Source organism: Littorina saxatilis, linkage group LG12 (assembly GCF_037325665.1).
Source record: "Littorina saxatilis isolate snail1 linkage group LG12, US_GU_Lsax_2.0, whole genome shotgun sequence".
Classification (NCBI taxonomy): Eukaryota; Metazoa; Mollusca; class Gastropoda; order Littorinimorpha; family Littorinidae; genus Littorina; species Littorina saxatilis.
This window is the reverse complement of record NC_090256.1, coordinates 61,227,449-61,243,122: the sequence shown is the minus strand read 5'-3', so window position 1 is coordinate 61,243,122 and position 15,674 is coordinate 61,227,449. Positions and strand designations below refer to the sequence as shown.

At 43.3% G+C, this 15,674-nt stretch overlaps 1 protein-coding gene across 3 annotated transcripts in view; it reads left to right on the top strand.

Moving 5' to 3' along the window:
* Nucleotides 1–193: 193 nt before the first annotated feature.
* Nucleotides 194–15,674, top strand: part of LOC138982464 (protein mono-ADP-ribosyltransferase PARP14-like) — a 53,108-nt gene continuing 37,627 nt past the window's right edge. The window contains exons 1-6 of one of the 3 annotated variants that reach the window (XM_070355759.1): nt 194–495; nt 5,711–5,841; nt 6,154–6,820; nt 7,390–7,602; nt 7,969–8,223; nt 9,613–9,873. In XM_070355759.1, the coding sequence (XP_070211860.1) occupies nt 309–495; nt 5,711–5,841; nt 6,154–6,820; nt 7,390–7,602; nt 7,969–8,223; nt 9,613–9,873 (1,714 nt within the window). In that variant the 5' untranslated portion in view covers nt 194–308. The remainder of the gene's footprint in view (nt 496–5,710; nt 5,842–6,153; nt 6,821–7,389; nt 7,603–7,968; nt 8,224–9,612; nt 9,874–15,674) is intronic. The other 2 variants (XM_070355758.1, XM_070355757.1) reach the window with 2 other exon arrangements.

Here is a 15,674-nt window from a genome sequence, read left to right as displayed (position 1 = left end):
AAAACAAGTCTTGGGTTATTATAGTATACACACAAAGAGTCGTATCTTACAAAAAGATTAGAAATTCAGAAAAAAACACTTTGGACGCGTTTGTGGTTGTATCATGTGACAGTAAAAGCGCCAACCATTGGTCTTTTAGATGTATGAATATTCATAGAATGAAACGAAAGTACGGTTTCGAGAAATGGTGGCTTTGAAGATGTCAGAAGTGGGTGCAGCCCTTTTTTTTTGTTCGTATTCAGATTTTCCGACAGTCAGAAATACGTTGTGTCTTATTAGTCGTTTTTCATTCCTGTAGCCCGCCCGCCATGAGCTTGGCGTCTGGGCTGTTGTCTTCTTGTATTCTAGCCAAGGGGTTTCCCCCCGACATTTGCCCTGCTGAAGTTGCTCGAGCTGTTTTTACAGAAACCGGGGCTACAATTGATAAAATTGCACCATCACCAAGTGCTGATTCAAGATCGCCCGGCTGGCTGTTATATCTGCATTCGCATGATGGTAATTTAGAAGCTTTAGAAAGATTGTGTTGGTGTATGTTTTGATGCTGCCAGTATTGATCACGGACTGTGTCAGAATCAGAATCTTTATATTACAGTTTTTCAATATAAATATATAAAGACGACGTTGTTGTGTTTGGAAGAACGGAAAAGTGTTTTCAACCTCAAAAATGTTGTTATTTTGTTGGCAAAGTTACTTTAAATTCTGAAGATTGTTGGCACTTTAAGTTGATTTGTCTAGTAGTAGTATTGTGTGTATTTTTCTGGTTGACTAGATGAGTAGCTCTGTCACGTGAGTAAGGCGGTATATATAGGCCTAACATGGCGCAACTCCATGAGTAGAATATCTAAGGCAAGAGCCAACTAAACGAATTACCAAAACGAATAGCTTCTGTGCCTTCAACAAAGGAGCTAGAAAACCAGAATAACCAAACAATTAGCAATCAAACCCGACTTTTCAATACTGATCAGTCATGTTGATCATCAGGATCAGGATTCGATGCATTGCAGGAACCTTCTTAGGTTATCATCGCAATGGAGACGAGAGAGCGCAACCCCTCAAAATTTAAAATCATGGACGTATTTAATATTGCTTTCCCTTTAGTTATGCAGTTACATGTATATATGTCTCGATCCGGATCAGGAAGGCAACTTTGCAGTGAATTTTCCGTAGCATTGTACTCTCTCTCGATCTCGCTCTCTAAAATAGGCAGAACTATATATACATGAATGGATTATGGCAGATTAAGATCGACTTTCTTTTCGCTGCTTTTTTCCAGTTTGATACTGCATGTAGCATGATCACGTACACACTTTTGCTCTCATACTTTAATTGTTCTCGATTTTCTCTCTTGATCTGTCTCAATCCTCTCTCTCTTTCACACCACCCCTGTCCCCACCTCAGTCTTCTATTTGTTTGATATGTTATTCTCAGACAAGGAAAACTAGGAAGCTAGCTATATATACCTGCTTGGTATTACAGTGGAACCTCCCGTAACAACCCATCCTAAAAACGACCCCCTCCGTTTGCCGACCGATTTTCTTGGCACGGATGCCTTTTACACTGTAACTAACCTCCGAATGGCGACGCCCTCCTTTTTCAGACGACCGACCTACCAACAAAGGGTCAATAACGACTTTGATCTTTTTACCAGTGAGTGTCAAAGTTCGTCCAGCACACGATGCACGCGTCCCTCATTAGTGGCGCAGACCAACATGAGAAGGTGTGGTAGTCAGTAGTGCGTGTACATCTAGTGGCCTGTGGCTGTCCCCATCTTACCTTGTGCTTTCACAATTGAAGGACCTCCCTTTGAGTAGGATGTGGCGAGGGAGAAAGGGGGTGGAACTTTGATCAACAACTTGTTTGTGTACGCATTCTGTGATTATGTGCTCACCAATAGTTAAGTGAATGAATTATCCTGAAGAAACATTTAAAACACTTCTTTTGACTTGAGTTTGTGAGGTGTCCTCTGTCAAAGTGCTCTGTTTTAGTTCTACAGTAGTCCCTTCCATTTCCGGCCCTTTCGTGGGCGTGAACCTACCCGGAGCGGCCAGCTTTCCCATGACTAATGAGTTTTCCTTCTATAATTGACTCTTAATGGCCGTTAACCTGTCTGACGCGGTCAACGGTCACTGATTTTTGCCCTAAGGTGCCCCTCTTACTCGACAGGAGCGGCCACTTAACGGCCACTTGTCACTTGCACGAGCAGACGACATGAATACTTACGCGTGCGCAAACTGTAAATACAGACATGCGCATACATGTACATTTACGGCAGTCACTTCCGGATCGATCACAGCTGATGTGAGTTTGAAACACTTGTTTATCTGACACTCAAATACATATATAATAATCCAAACAACACACATAGAAACATACGAAACAATAGCTTAGCCAGGACGATCGAGTTAAACACGCAAATAATTAAGATGTATAAACGAAAGCAAAACTAACAGAGACAATGAATCGGCGGCTCGTGGATGATCGCTTTCTTTTCTTCATGAAAACTTGATCGTGTTTCTTGGGTTTTTTTGGAGGAGGAGGGGGCCTGTAATGAACGGCCACCTGATATTTGCGGTCACCTTTGCAATGACTAATGGGTGACCGGATATGGCAGGTACTACTGTACTTCATTTTAAATCGTTGAGAGGTGGTGTAAACATGGCGACTCCAACAAAATGACGGTAACTTTTGAAGCTTGAAGATAGAGTAACTTCAGTAAGTCATGGAGAGATCGGATTTGCAAAAAGTCAGTGAGTGGGAAAACCCACATTCAATCAATAATCAAAGAACAGGAGTCTATTTGCATCAGCAGGGAAGGCCGAGAAAGCTGTGACAGAAAACATTAAAAGGAAGTTACCTCATCTGTGATGAAACTCTCCCCTCAGATTCCCTATAAAGACCCCTCCTTTTTACGACCGATTTTTCTGGACATTTTCAAGGTCCTCATTGGGAGGTTTTACTGTAATTAAGGTCTGTTTCTTGACACCACAATTCATGTGTATACCCACCTATGGAAGGCGAAACGGCGGCGTGTGACTGTCAAATATGCTGTCCGAAACATTGTCTAGGCTCTTGTTTTTTTTAGTTTTTTTATTTTAACGCCTGAGGACAAGTCCCCCATCAACATTTAAAAAAAAAATTGTTTCTGATTCCTTGACTGATCCTATATTTTCCTCCTGACCCTGGACCTTTTTTTCACCCTTCAAACAAAAAAGTATTAATTAAAAATGACAAAACGTTACAACAAAAGACGGGCGCAGTAGCATAGTGGATAAGACATCGGCCGACTCATGGGAAGGTTGTGAGTTCAAATTGCGGCCGCCTGGTAGAATAAGGGCAGAGATTTTTCCAATCTCCCAGGTCAGCTTATATATATATATATGCAAACCTGCTAGTGCCTTATCCCCCTTCGTGTGTACACGCAAGCACAAAACCAGGTGCGCAAGGAAACAATCCTGTAATCCATGTAAGAGTTTGGTGAGTTATAATAGAAACAAGAAAATACCCAGCATGCTTCCCCCAAAATCGGCGTATGCTGTCTGAATAGCGGGGTAAAAACGGTCATACATGTACAAATCCACTCGTGCAATAACATGAGTGAACGTGGGAGTTTCAGCCCAGAAACGAAGAAGAAGAAGAAATTACAACAAAGTTGCTCTTTTCCCGCATCCAGGGGACACTGCTCACATGATTTGCGGTGAAAAAAGAAGCCATGTACGACTGTAAATAAAAAACAAACTTCAATCAATCAATAACATTTAACAAAGAAATTTTTTTTAAATGTTATGACCTACCAACCCTAATTTCTTTGGCCTAATTATTGTCATATCGGAAACACATTTTTGTTGTTGTTGGCCCTATCTCCTTTGTCTGAACTGCTCAGGCATATATAGTGCCTTTGGCAGCCAGACCTCCATGCGACACTCAAAAAGGGCCCCCTAAGTATGCAAACAGCGGACTACAACTACAAAAGACTAGAGAGCATCTATGAAACGATTTTGTGCTAGCCTGGCAAGAATTGCAAGCAGAATTGGTTGACACACAAAGAATCTCTGGTGTACATGCAGCCATCAGGATGTATAACTGTGCAGCCATTGTTTTATCATGCAGGAGCACACATGTTTGCCTTGACTATCAGGATCCTGTTGGCAAACAGCCCCCATGCATTAAGCTCTTACAACTTTACTCATGAGAAATGAATGCAGTAATCTTGTCACTAAACACAAGGGTTTGGAGTGTATGTAAATGCTTTAATTGCCCTGCAACATCTCAGAATGAACGACAGGAATGCAAGGGGGGGGGGGGGGGGGGGTAGGGGGGGATGGATGGTGTACTTGGTATATACTGTGATTCACCTAGCTGATTCCAAGTGAATAACAAGTTGCGAAAATACAACATTTAGTCAAGTAGCTGTCGAACTCACAGAATGAAACTGAACGCAATGCAACGCAGCAAGACCGTATACTCGTAGCATCGTCAGTCCATCGCTCATGGCAAAGGCAGGGAAATTGACAAGAAGAGCGGGGTTGTAGTTGCGCTGAGAAGGATAGCACGCTTTTCTGTACCTCTCTTCGTTTTAACTTTCTGAGCGTGTTTTTAATCCAAACATATCATATCTATGTTTTTGGAATCAGGAACCGACAAGGAATAAGATGAAAGTGTTTTTAAATTGATTTGGACAATTCAATTTTGATAATAATTTTTATATTTTTAATTTTCAGAGCTTGTTTTTAATCCAAATATAACATATTTATATGTTTTTGGAATCAGAAAATGATAAAGAATAAGATGAACGTAAATTTGGATCGTTTTATAAAAAAAAATTTTTTTTTACAATTTTCAGATTTGTAATGACCAAACTCACTCATTAGTTTTTAAGCCACCAAGCTGAAATGCAATACCAAACCCCGGCCTTCGTCGAAGATTGCTTGGCCAAAATTTCAATCAATTTAATTGAAAAATGAGGGCGTGACAGTGCCGCCTCAACTTTTACAAAAAACCGGATATGACGTCATAAAAGACATCTATCGAAAAAATGAAAAAAACGTCTGGGGATTTCATACCCAGGAACTCTTATGTCAAATTTCATAAAGATCGGTCCAGTAGTTTAGTCTGAATCGCTCTACACACACACACAGACAGACACATGCATACACCACGACCCTCGTCTCGATTCCCCCCTCTACGTTAAAACATTTAGTCAAAACTTGACTAAATGTAAAAATGAGAGAGAGTGTACTATTATGAAGAACAGGCAAAAAGTCTAGCACACTTGTGGAAAAGCCCAAAGTATAGCACTCTTTGACGATTGCTAGATTTGAATTCTCTGCAAAAAGGCATAAAACGTTTATCACTATTTAGACAACATGTGTTCTTATATTTACCCACACTTTTTATATTGAATCTTAATATTTTAAAAGTTTGGGTCATCCACAACCGGGCACATCTCTCAGAATTTGTAGTCTAAAATATGATTTGGTGAATAATAAATTGGTAAGTATGCAGCACGATTTTACACATGCAAGTGTCGAAGCGGATATAAGCATTGATTCAAAAACATGAAAACATTAAAGAAGGAGAGAGATAAACAGACAAACAGACAGACATATGGGTAGCCTTAAAGGAAAAAGAAAGCAGTATGAATTTGTTATGGTGGTTTGTTATTATAATGACTTAGTATTTCATGGTGTATTTTTCTCCCTCTTTGTTTCAGACCAGATCAATTGCTTGCATCATCACAGAACCTTCACTGTACCGCTCAATGATGAGTCGTATCTTGTAAAGTTAGACTTCCCACACATGAGTTTCACCGCAAGTGAACTTGACTGGATTGTGATAAACAAGGTAATTTACGGATTTCAGATTAACCACATTTTTCACACTTAACACCACTCCCCTTTCGTTTCTTCAAGGTCACACTCACAGTTACATAATCAGTGTAAGCATGTACATTCTTCATTTCAACTGATTTTTTTCTGAACACTGATCTTTGATTTTTCTTTTTTTTAGTTTTAAGAAGGGGCAGGATAGGAGTGCTGCTCTCTTTTAGAAAATAGCGCATACAACTGTAAATGAGCCTCTGTCAAATTAAGAACACTTTTTAGATGGTTATTTTTAATCAAAATTACAAAAATGTTGTCTTCATGTGTTTTTTAGGGAGAGGACAAGATGGACTCAGTAAACTCGGAGGCCTTGTTTGGGTCTGGAGGTGCAGGCAATGAAGATCCAAAAAGCAACAGGACGGACAGCCATCAGCCGAGCACTGGCAGTTCCCAGGGCTACCCCCAACAACAAGATCCCCCTTTCCGTGGGCAGTATATGGGGCCGGGTAATGAATGGCAGTACCCGCAGTCCATGGAACAGGAGCAGTTTCCCCACTACCCTTCACAGCCTCAGGGTTATCCTCAACACCGTGAACACGGCTACCCACAGAGCCCTCATGACCGTTCGTACCAGCAGGGCCCAACCGGTCATCATTACTCCCATGGGTCTGACCCCAACTTCCAGGGCCAAGGTGCAAATTACCCCACTGCAGGGCAGGGCATGGAGTATCCAAACAACTCTCCCTTCCCCCAGCACCTGATGGGGCGTGGGCGTGGACAACAGTTCAACTCTTACAATCAACGGCAGCAGGGTCAGCACTTTCACCAAAGGCCGCCAGCCAACCCTGAAGGAGGGGCACGGGCAGAGAGTCTTCCCCAAGCCATGGGAGACCTCAACCTGAAGCAAGAGCCCTTTCCACATTGCGATTCTTTTGAAAATCAGCCAGAAGAATACTATGGTGACGCCATCGGGTCTCCGGAGAGGGACGATTACCAGTCAGGTATGATTCTAGGTCCTCATGTGCTTTGCGTTATTTGCAAGTATAGCATTGTGAGCAGAGATGAATTTGAATTTGGAACTGGAAGTTTGAATGATGGAAGCTAAGAAAGGTCACTATTAATATTATTTTGCTTCAAACCTTTTCTTGTTTGTGTCCACAGCAGCACACATTTCTAACCTGCATCTTGTGCTAGGTACACATAGGGACACAAATTACGAGAAGGCGAAATGTTAACTCTTTTAAAGTTTGTGCTGTTTGTTGTCCTTGTCAATGTGAGCTTTCTACAGAGAAAAAAAATCTCCAAAGGAGCTACAGTTATGAGTCCAAGCGAAGCTAGTACCGTGTGTGCACAGACTTTACATAGCTGTTTGCATGTGGGACTTTTCAACAGATAAGTAACTATATGGAATTACACAGATGCAAAGTCCCACAATATGCTACAGACTTTTATCTTGATGTGACATTTTCAGGTGGAGCATACCCCTAGATCCAACAAGAGTATTTCCTCTTTTAGAGTATTTCCTCTTTGTTTTGTCTTCATGGCTGATTTCTACCCCTGTGTTTTGCAGATTTTGTGGTTCTGGGGGATACCGGTCCCCAAGAGAGTCCACAGCACCACCATCACTTCCACCTGCAAGTGACAGATTTGCCTGACGCCATTACAAAAGAGGAACTAGTGGCTTTTTTCCAGGACCGCAGGGAGAGTGGAGGAGGACCAGTGATGGATGTCGACCACAACCAGTCGACCAGATCTGCAGCTATTTACTTCTTTGACTCAGACTGTAAGATTGAACATCATCGATCATTCATACGATTGTTTGCTGCTGGAGTACCGATAGTCATGTGCAGAGGACAAATTTTGACTCATATGAGATCTGTTCATATTTAGTTTCCAGGTTTCATTGCTTGATTTGTTTAACCAAAAGTCAGGAATTTTAGTAAAAAAATAAGATATATACATATTAAAAAACCCACTCTTAGTTTCACTGTCAAGGATTGTTAAGGTTGTATCGTGCATCACTTTGTGAACAGTTATGTATCTATATATTTCAACTTTTTTGTGAAGTTTTATTAACAATCAATCATTAAAAGTTCAAACTTTAAGACAGATTTGATTGATATTCAGTTTAACATTGTGTTTTCAACAGCAATTGAGCGGATCATGAAAAAGGTGCCACTACTATTGAAGAACAAGAAAATCACAGTAAAACGGGTGTCAGCTGAGCAGCAAGAAGCTGAGACAGAGGTAAAAACTGTGGAGATCAGAGGCCTTAACACAGAGGAGGATAGAGAGATGTGCATCTTGTATTTTGATAATCCCAAGAAAGGAGGTGGTGACATTGAGAACAGTGATTGGGATGAGAAGGAAAAAATCCTGTACATCACCTTTCAAGAACCTGAAGGTATGCTTATATTTCCAGTGTTAAGTCTTGTGTCATCTCTGAAGAGCATGGGAGTTATAATAAACTGTGCAAAAAAGTTATTGTGACAACTTATTGTCTTGTACAGAATAACAACTGTGTGAATGGTGCTATACTGAATGAAAGAGTGTGACATGAAGTTCTTGTACATCATTGTAAAGAGTGTGAATGACGTTTTAGTTTAGATGTCAAGCGCTTAGAGCAAGCCTTTTTAACGAAAGTTTTTGATTTAGCGCTATATAAATGTTCTTATTATTATTAACTTTTGCACCCCAACTAAAGCATTCATTCCTGCGTCACTTTTTGTATGCCATTTAAGGCACTTAACTTGACTATTTGACACACTGCTAGTATCAAAGATTTTTGTGTACCGTACTTTCCGGGTGACAAGGCGCTTCGTTATACAAGACGCACCCCCTTCTTTTTAAAAAAAATTGTAATCCAGTCACCCATTGGACGCAGGGGGCCGATAGGGCGCACCAAAATTGAAAAAGTATACCTAACAAACCGTGGAAGAATGAAAATAAGCTGCACATCAAAGGAAGAATACAGAGTGGAAATATGTGAGAGGTGGTTCCCCTGTCATATCTGAGAGAGGAAACGCTTCCTGCACCGGGGTCAGTGACCGAGTTTAACAGACTGGAAATGTGTGTGCTCTGTGTGTGCGGCCAGATCAAAGGCAGGTCAATTGTGATAGCTGGGTGGCCTTGTTTATAGACACGACCTTCTTCCCAGGGGTCAATGACCCAGTTTTTGCCATGAGAGGTGGTTCCCCTGTCATATCTGAGAGAGGAAACACTTCCTGCACCGGGGTCAGTGACCGGTCAGTGACCGAGTTTAACAGAGTGGAAATATCTGTGTGTGCGGCCAGATCAAAGGCAGGTCTATTGTGATAGCTGGGTGGCTTGAGAGCTCGAGGAAACTTGGCCAGGGCAGTACCTAGTAGCTGAAACATGCATTATCACAAGTTGTTTGACTGGTACTCAGGCGGTCTCTTTGATTTTTTTTCGTATTTCAAGACGCAGGGGTCGAACTCGAGGAAAAAAGTCGCGCCTTATGACCCGGAAAGTACGGTACACTTAAATTGCTGATTTTTTGTATGCTTGTTGGTTAGTGTAATGGATTGAAAATTTTTAGTTTTTTTCAACGGACAGATGGAAAGCATGAAATTGTTACAGAAAGTCAGGTTGGAAATGCTGTAAAATATGTTACACACACACACACACACACACACACACACACACACACACACACACACACACACACACACACACACACACACACACACACATGCATGCATGCATGCATGCATGACAGTACACACACACACACACATTTTTCTTATATTTGATTTACTTTGTATTCTTCCAGTTGCGAAAAGTGTGGCATCGAAGGGACACAAGGTTGGTGTCAATGTACTGGAGGTAATGCTGTACACTCCTCCAGTTGAGGTTGAACCAGAGGAGATGGAGCCATCGTGCACCGTGGAAGTGCGAGGATTCGACCCTGCTAAGGAGGCTGACCTCTATGAGATGTACTTCTCAAGTCCAAAGAAAGGTGGGGATGACATTGCTGATCTGCGCTTCAGTGAGGATAAGAGTGTGATGTACATCACATTTGAATCTCCCGAAGGTAAGGGAAAGAAACATCTTCTTGTTTGTTTGTTTGTTTGTTTGGTTAGTTTAATTATTTGTTTGCAAGTTGGACTTTTTGGGGTATTTATTAGGTCATACAACGACTATTTGCTGTTAGTGATAATCAAAAATTTTAATGTAAATTTTCATTTGATTAATATACTTACTCAAATCTCATAAAATAGCATTTTACTTCCGTTAAGTGCTTAAACGTTGAACACGCTTCCCTGATTACACAAGGGAAGCCACTCCCCTAAAGAAAATCACGTAAACACAGTCACTAGACCACGTGATACCCCAGGGTAGGCTCCCCTTAACGCCACGTGACACGCGGCCGCCATCTTCTTCTCACTTCTTGACCAGCCTGAGCAAGTCTGAAAGCGGGGTAGGTGGGAGGGCATTTGATATGAGATTTGGGTAAGTATATTAATCAAATGAAAATTTACATTAAAATTTTTCATTAAATTACATATTACTTCCCCAAATCTCATAAAATAGCAGATTGCTACTTAAGGAGGTGGGATTACAATTCATAAAAAGAAGCAGACAGATAACTCGCCCTAATTTCTGGGTAGAGCCTGCCCGGCAACCACGACCGCAGGTAGGACGTTGCTTCCATCAGGACGAGTGCCAGCGACGTCCCTCAAATAGTAGTTCAGGAAGACGTCTTCTGATCTCCAGTAAGCGGCGCTCAAGACCTCAGAGAGACGCCTGGACTTGAGTACAGCGAGAGATGAGGCCCAAGCGCGGGTTTCATGAGTCCTCGCCGAGGAGAGAGGTAGGACGAACTGAGAAGGACGCCCTCCCGCATTCTGCTGCCACCACACATAGGCTTGTCTAATGAGTGTGGAAGCCCATTTTGCTAAAGTGACTTTGGCAATGTCTTTGTGTCTAGCTGTGTTCGTGGAGATGAATAACAGCTTCTGACTACTAGCCCGAATAGGGCTTGTACGAGATAAGTAAGAAGTTAGCGCACGAACCGGACAGTTCATAAGGTCTGGCTCGTTTGGGGCTAAGATATTAGACAGTGGACGAACTGTGATCACTGGTGATTGCTGATCTGGCCTCTGATTTTTTGCCAGAAAATCTGGTCGAAAGTTAAGAGAGACGGAACCGTCTGATTGAAACGAAATGTCCTTCTGCAGGCCAGATAAAGAATGTACCTCGCTACCGCATCTGGCCGTGGCTAACAACAGTAACATCAGTGTCTTGCGGGTTAGATTTGGTAAGCTTGCAGCATGCAAAGGCTCAAATTCTGAAGATCTCAAAAATTCAAGAACAAGAAAGAGATCCCAAGCCGGTACTGGTTGTTTAGTTTTAAAATCTGCAATCGAGGCGCCTTTCAGCACTGAAGCTATTGGACCGCCAAGATTGATAACATGCCCTAATTGTCTTAGTGTTGAAGATATAGCTGATCTTCTGACTTTAAGGGAAGAGGCCGAACACCCCTGTGAAGACAACCAAGCCAAATGATTAGCGACCTGCATCGACCTAGGCGCTACTGGGTTGACGTTGTTCACTTGACACCAAGTATTCCAAGCCTTCCAGTGAGAGGAATAAACAGAATTTGTGGAAGCTCTGTGATCTTTCTGAATCAACGAGACAGTCATGTCAGAAGCACCTGCGTGCTGAAGAGAATTCCTTACAACCTCCACCCGTGAAGACGCAGAGACTGCGGATTTTCGTGAGGAATGCCTGTTCTTGGTTGCAGAAGTTCTCCCTTTACGAGATTGAGAGGAACAGGAGAGCCTTGAGAAAGACGTAGTAGGTCCGGATACCAGTGTTGGCTGGTCCACAACGGAGCTACTAACACCAGGGAGGGACGTTCCAATTCCACTTTCCGTAACACTTTTCCGAGAAATGATGGTGGGGGAAACGCGTAGGCAACCAGGCCCGACCAATCCAGTTCCATGGCATTCACTGCCATTGCCTCTGGATCCGGACACGGGGAAACGAAGAGAGGCAGTCTCTTCGAAAAACGTGTCGCGAACAGATCGATCTGTGGTTTGTCGAAGTGGACCCAAAGCCGCTGAAGTGCATGATGCGTGATAGTCCACTCTGTGTGAACCACACGGGAAGAACGGCTGAGAGCATCTGCCATGACGTTCAAACGTCCCGGAAGATGTTTCGCAGACAGATCTATCCGATGTTGCTGGCACCAGGTCAGAATCTGACAAGCCCGAAGCGACAGGGAGGGAGAGCGTACCCCGCCCTGGTTGTTGATATAAGCCGCAACAGTGGTGTTGTCCGTGAGGACGCGCACATGCTTGTCTTGCAGATGAGACAGAAAGGCCAGAAGGCCCTGAGCAACAGCTTCGAGTTCGAGACTGTTGATGTGGGATTTCATTTGGACAGCATCCCAGAGGCCTGAGGCCGTGTGCTGTCCCAAATGAGCACCCCATCCCACCAGGGAGGCATCTGTGCAGAGCTCTGCACTGTAGGGCGGAAGAACAATCGGAACGCCCTGCAAAATCCATTCCGTCTGCAACCATTGATTGGTCGTGCGACGAAACCAGTCCCGAAGGGGGACAGACACCTCCCAGCCTTGAGAGGCCGGATTCCAAGCCGCTGCAGGTGCTGACTGAAAAGGGCGTTTGTAAACTCGACCCAGCGGCACAAGCTTGGACATTGATTCCATCTGCCCTAACACAGACGCCAGCACCCTCACAGGAGCTCTGTGTTGTTTGTTCAGGCCTCTGATTAAGTCTTGAAGTTTGTCCACTCTCCTGAGAGAGGGCCGAACGGTCCAAGCTACCGTGTCAAAGCTCATGCCCAGGTAAGAAAACACCTGAGCCGGAGTGAGGTCCGACTTGGTCTGATTGACTGCAAATCCCATGTCCATTGCTAGACGCAGGACGAGATGAGTGTGGGAAAGGCAAAGATCTTGAACCTGATGCAGTATCAGCCAATCGTCTAGATAGGCCCGAAGACGCACACCCTTCTGCCGGATTAATGCACAAATCTGACGCACGACAATAGTGAAGATCCACGGGGCCAAAGAGAGGCCGAAGGGCAGGGCCCGAAACTGGTATGCTTTGCTCCCCCATCGAAACCTCAACCACTTCCTGTCCAAGTGATGGATGAGTAGATGAAAATACGCGTCTGAGAGGTCGATCGAGGTAACCCAGTCGCCCGGGCGCAAGGCGTCCCTGACTGTGGCTGGGTTTTCCATGGTAAAGCGTATGTCTCTCAGATAGGCGTTCAGGGAGGAAAGGTCCAGGACTGGGCGCCACCCCCCTGAAGCCTTGGGCACCACGAAAATCCGGTTGTAAAAGCCGGGGGAGGAATGATTTAGTACTTCCTCCACTGCTTGCTTCCGTAAAAGGGCCAGAATCTCGGCATCTATGACCATGACTGATCCTTTGTTGGCCGGAAAAGAAAAGTGAGGGAGAACTCTGGTAAGGGGAGCCTTGTCCTCTTTCCAGAGAAGCCGGAACCCCGATCTGATTATCCCTACGATCCAATGGTTGGGTACGTTCTGTATCCAACAATCGAGAGCCCGAGACGGGCCGCCCACCATCACGGGAATGGAGGCTGCAGGGATAGTCAGATCGGGGGGGATTCATTGGGGGTTGGGCTTTCGCCCAGACCCCCGAGACTTGCCAAAGGAAGGCTTCTTATTGTAAGAAGAAGATCCCCTTCCACGGCCTTGAGAAGAACCAGAGTTTTGCTTAAAGCTACCTTTAACCGCAGGGGCCATGTAGGTAGCAGAGCTGGATTGCTTGGTATGCTGACTAGCGGAGCGTTGAGTGCATTTGGCAAACTCCAAATCCTTTGCTTCCTGGGTCTCTTTGTGAAGAGCATCAAGAGCCAAAGGACCAAAGAGCGCATCCTCAGTGAAGGGAGATGTGCGCAAAGAGTCAACAGTTCGACGATCCTGCAGTCTGGACTCGGAGAGGAAGTTATCCCTTCGAGTAAAAACTGCATGAGCGTAGAGCCGTGCTGATGACGCCATTTGTTGTGCCGAAACTTTAGCCAACGCAGACAAAAGAGCAGCCACATCCTGTTCGCTTGCATCTTGCCTGAACTCAAACGGTTCCAGGGAAGAAGTAAGCGCCCGCGTCAAAGAACGCAGCAGCGTATCCGAGAGGGATGCAAGTTCCAGTGCAGATCTGCCTGTTTCCTCTAACCCCAGAAGAGAAGATTCAGTGTAAGGAAAAGCCTTATCGGCAGGTTTCATGGTATTAGGCCATTTTGATAGTCTCAGATTTGCTTAGTCTTTTAAATCCATATCTGTGAGAATCTGCTGTATTTGTTGTATTAACATGCAAACTAGTTGTTGTTTAAATACTTTTTTGAAAATAAAAGTTGAAATTTTTGATAATGTGTTTATTTATGCGCGTGTGAATGGTGGCGATCGTCAAAATACGGACGGATGAATTTACTTTTGCCACAGCATCACTAAACAAAGAACTAAATTCCAAAACATACATGCACAAGTATCAATGCTGTGGTGGTTGAGAGTGCCAGAACACATTGAAATGATTGTTTTTCAACAACAATCGATATCCATAACACAAATTCTAACTTATACTAGCTCCGCAAAAAAAATGTATGGGGATTCGGATCTGTCCGTCCGCATAGCGATATCAAGAGCATCGAAACTAATTGTGATTTCACAGGACAAAAACACAAGTTTACCTAATTTTGTATACTGTAAATACAAGTTTGTGCACCCTTGAAGTGAGTTATAATGTTGCCGAGGTCAATTTGCCCTTGATCGACGCACGGTGACCCGAGTTTCAAAGTTGCGATCCAGTCCGTCTAAACAATGTAACGATCGCCACTTTTTTCTTTTCATTCAAAAACTAACCGTTTGGGGAGGAAGTGACCTCACGTTGTTTTACGTTGACGCTCGCGCTCGACAGAAAAAGACCGCAACAGTTTTTCAGTTAAAAAAATCGCAAAGTAATTACATTTTCTGAGGTTTTCTAGTGTCCGTCTAGTAACAATCGCCACTCTAGCGATCGCCACTGAGTGTTGAAGTCACATTTAACTCCATTTTCGACTGTTTTAAGAAACTATTTTGACGCTCAATCGTCACGTTTCAGTGTCGAAACACGTACTGTGCATTTGCAATCAGCCGGTGTGTCCAAACTGAAATGCGAGTGATGCCTCGATTTGTGGCGATCGCTCACGTGGTTGACGGACAGAAATACCTTCTTAGGGGGTAGGGGAACAGTTACTCCTCCATACAATAATGGTGTTTACAAATGATTGCAAACTTGTCTCTTTATAAACTGTTCAGACATGTCTTCTCTTCAATAATTTTCAGTTTTGCTCGGTTTGTTAATCAGGAGCACCCTGCAGATAATTTTTCATCTGTGACAATGCTCGAAATGTTGACGTAATTCCAATGCCCATATCCTTCTCTTGTTACCTCATCTAGCCAAAACCATTGAAGATAGAAAGACATTTATTGAACAAACTAGATGCACAACACCAGTCTTAACACGTTTTGTTCTTACATGTATATGAAAATATTGATGGCCATGGAATGGTTTGAAAAAAAACACGGTTTTTTCCTTCAAAACGGTCTAGGTCTGCCGGAAGTCGTATTTTTTCAAACCATTCATTTGAAGATCAATATTTTGATATACATACAAGAACAAAACTTGTTAAGAATGATGTGTTGCATATTTTTTGTTCAATAAATGTCTTTCTATCTTCAACGGTTTTGGCTATATGAGCTATATGCATGCATAGGATGACCGTATTGCTTTTTAGCGTTTTCAGGGTATGCCGCTTTGCGCCTGGTTTTTAGATATAAATAAGGACCAGGACTATAAAAAATTTTAC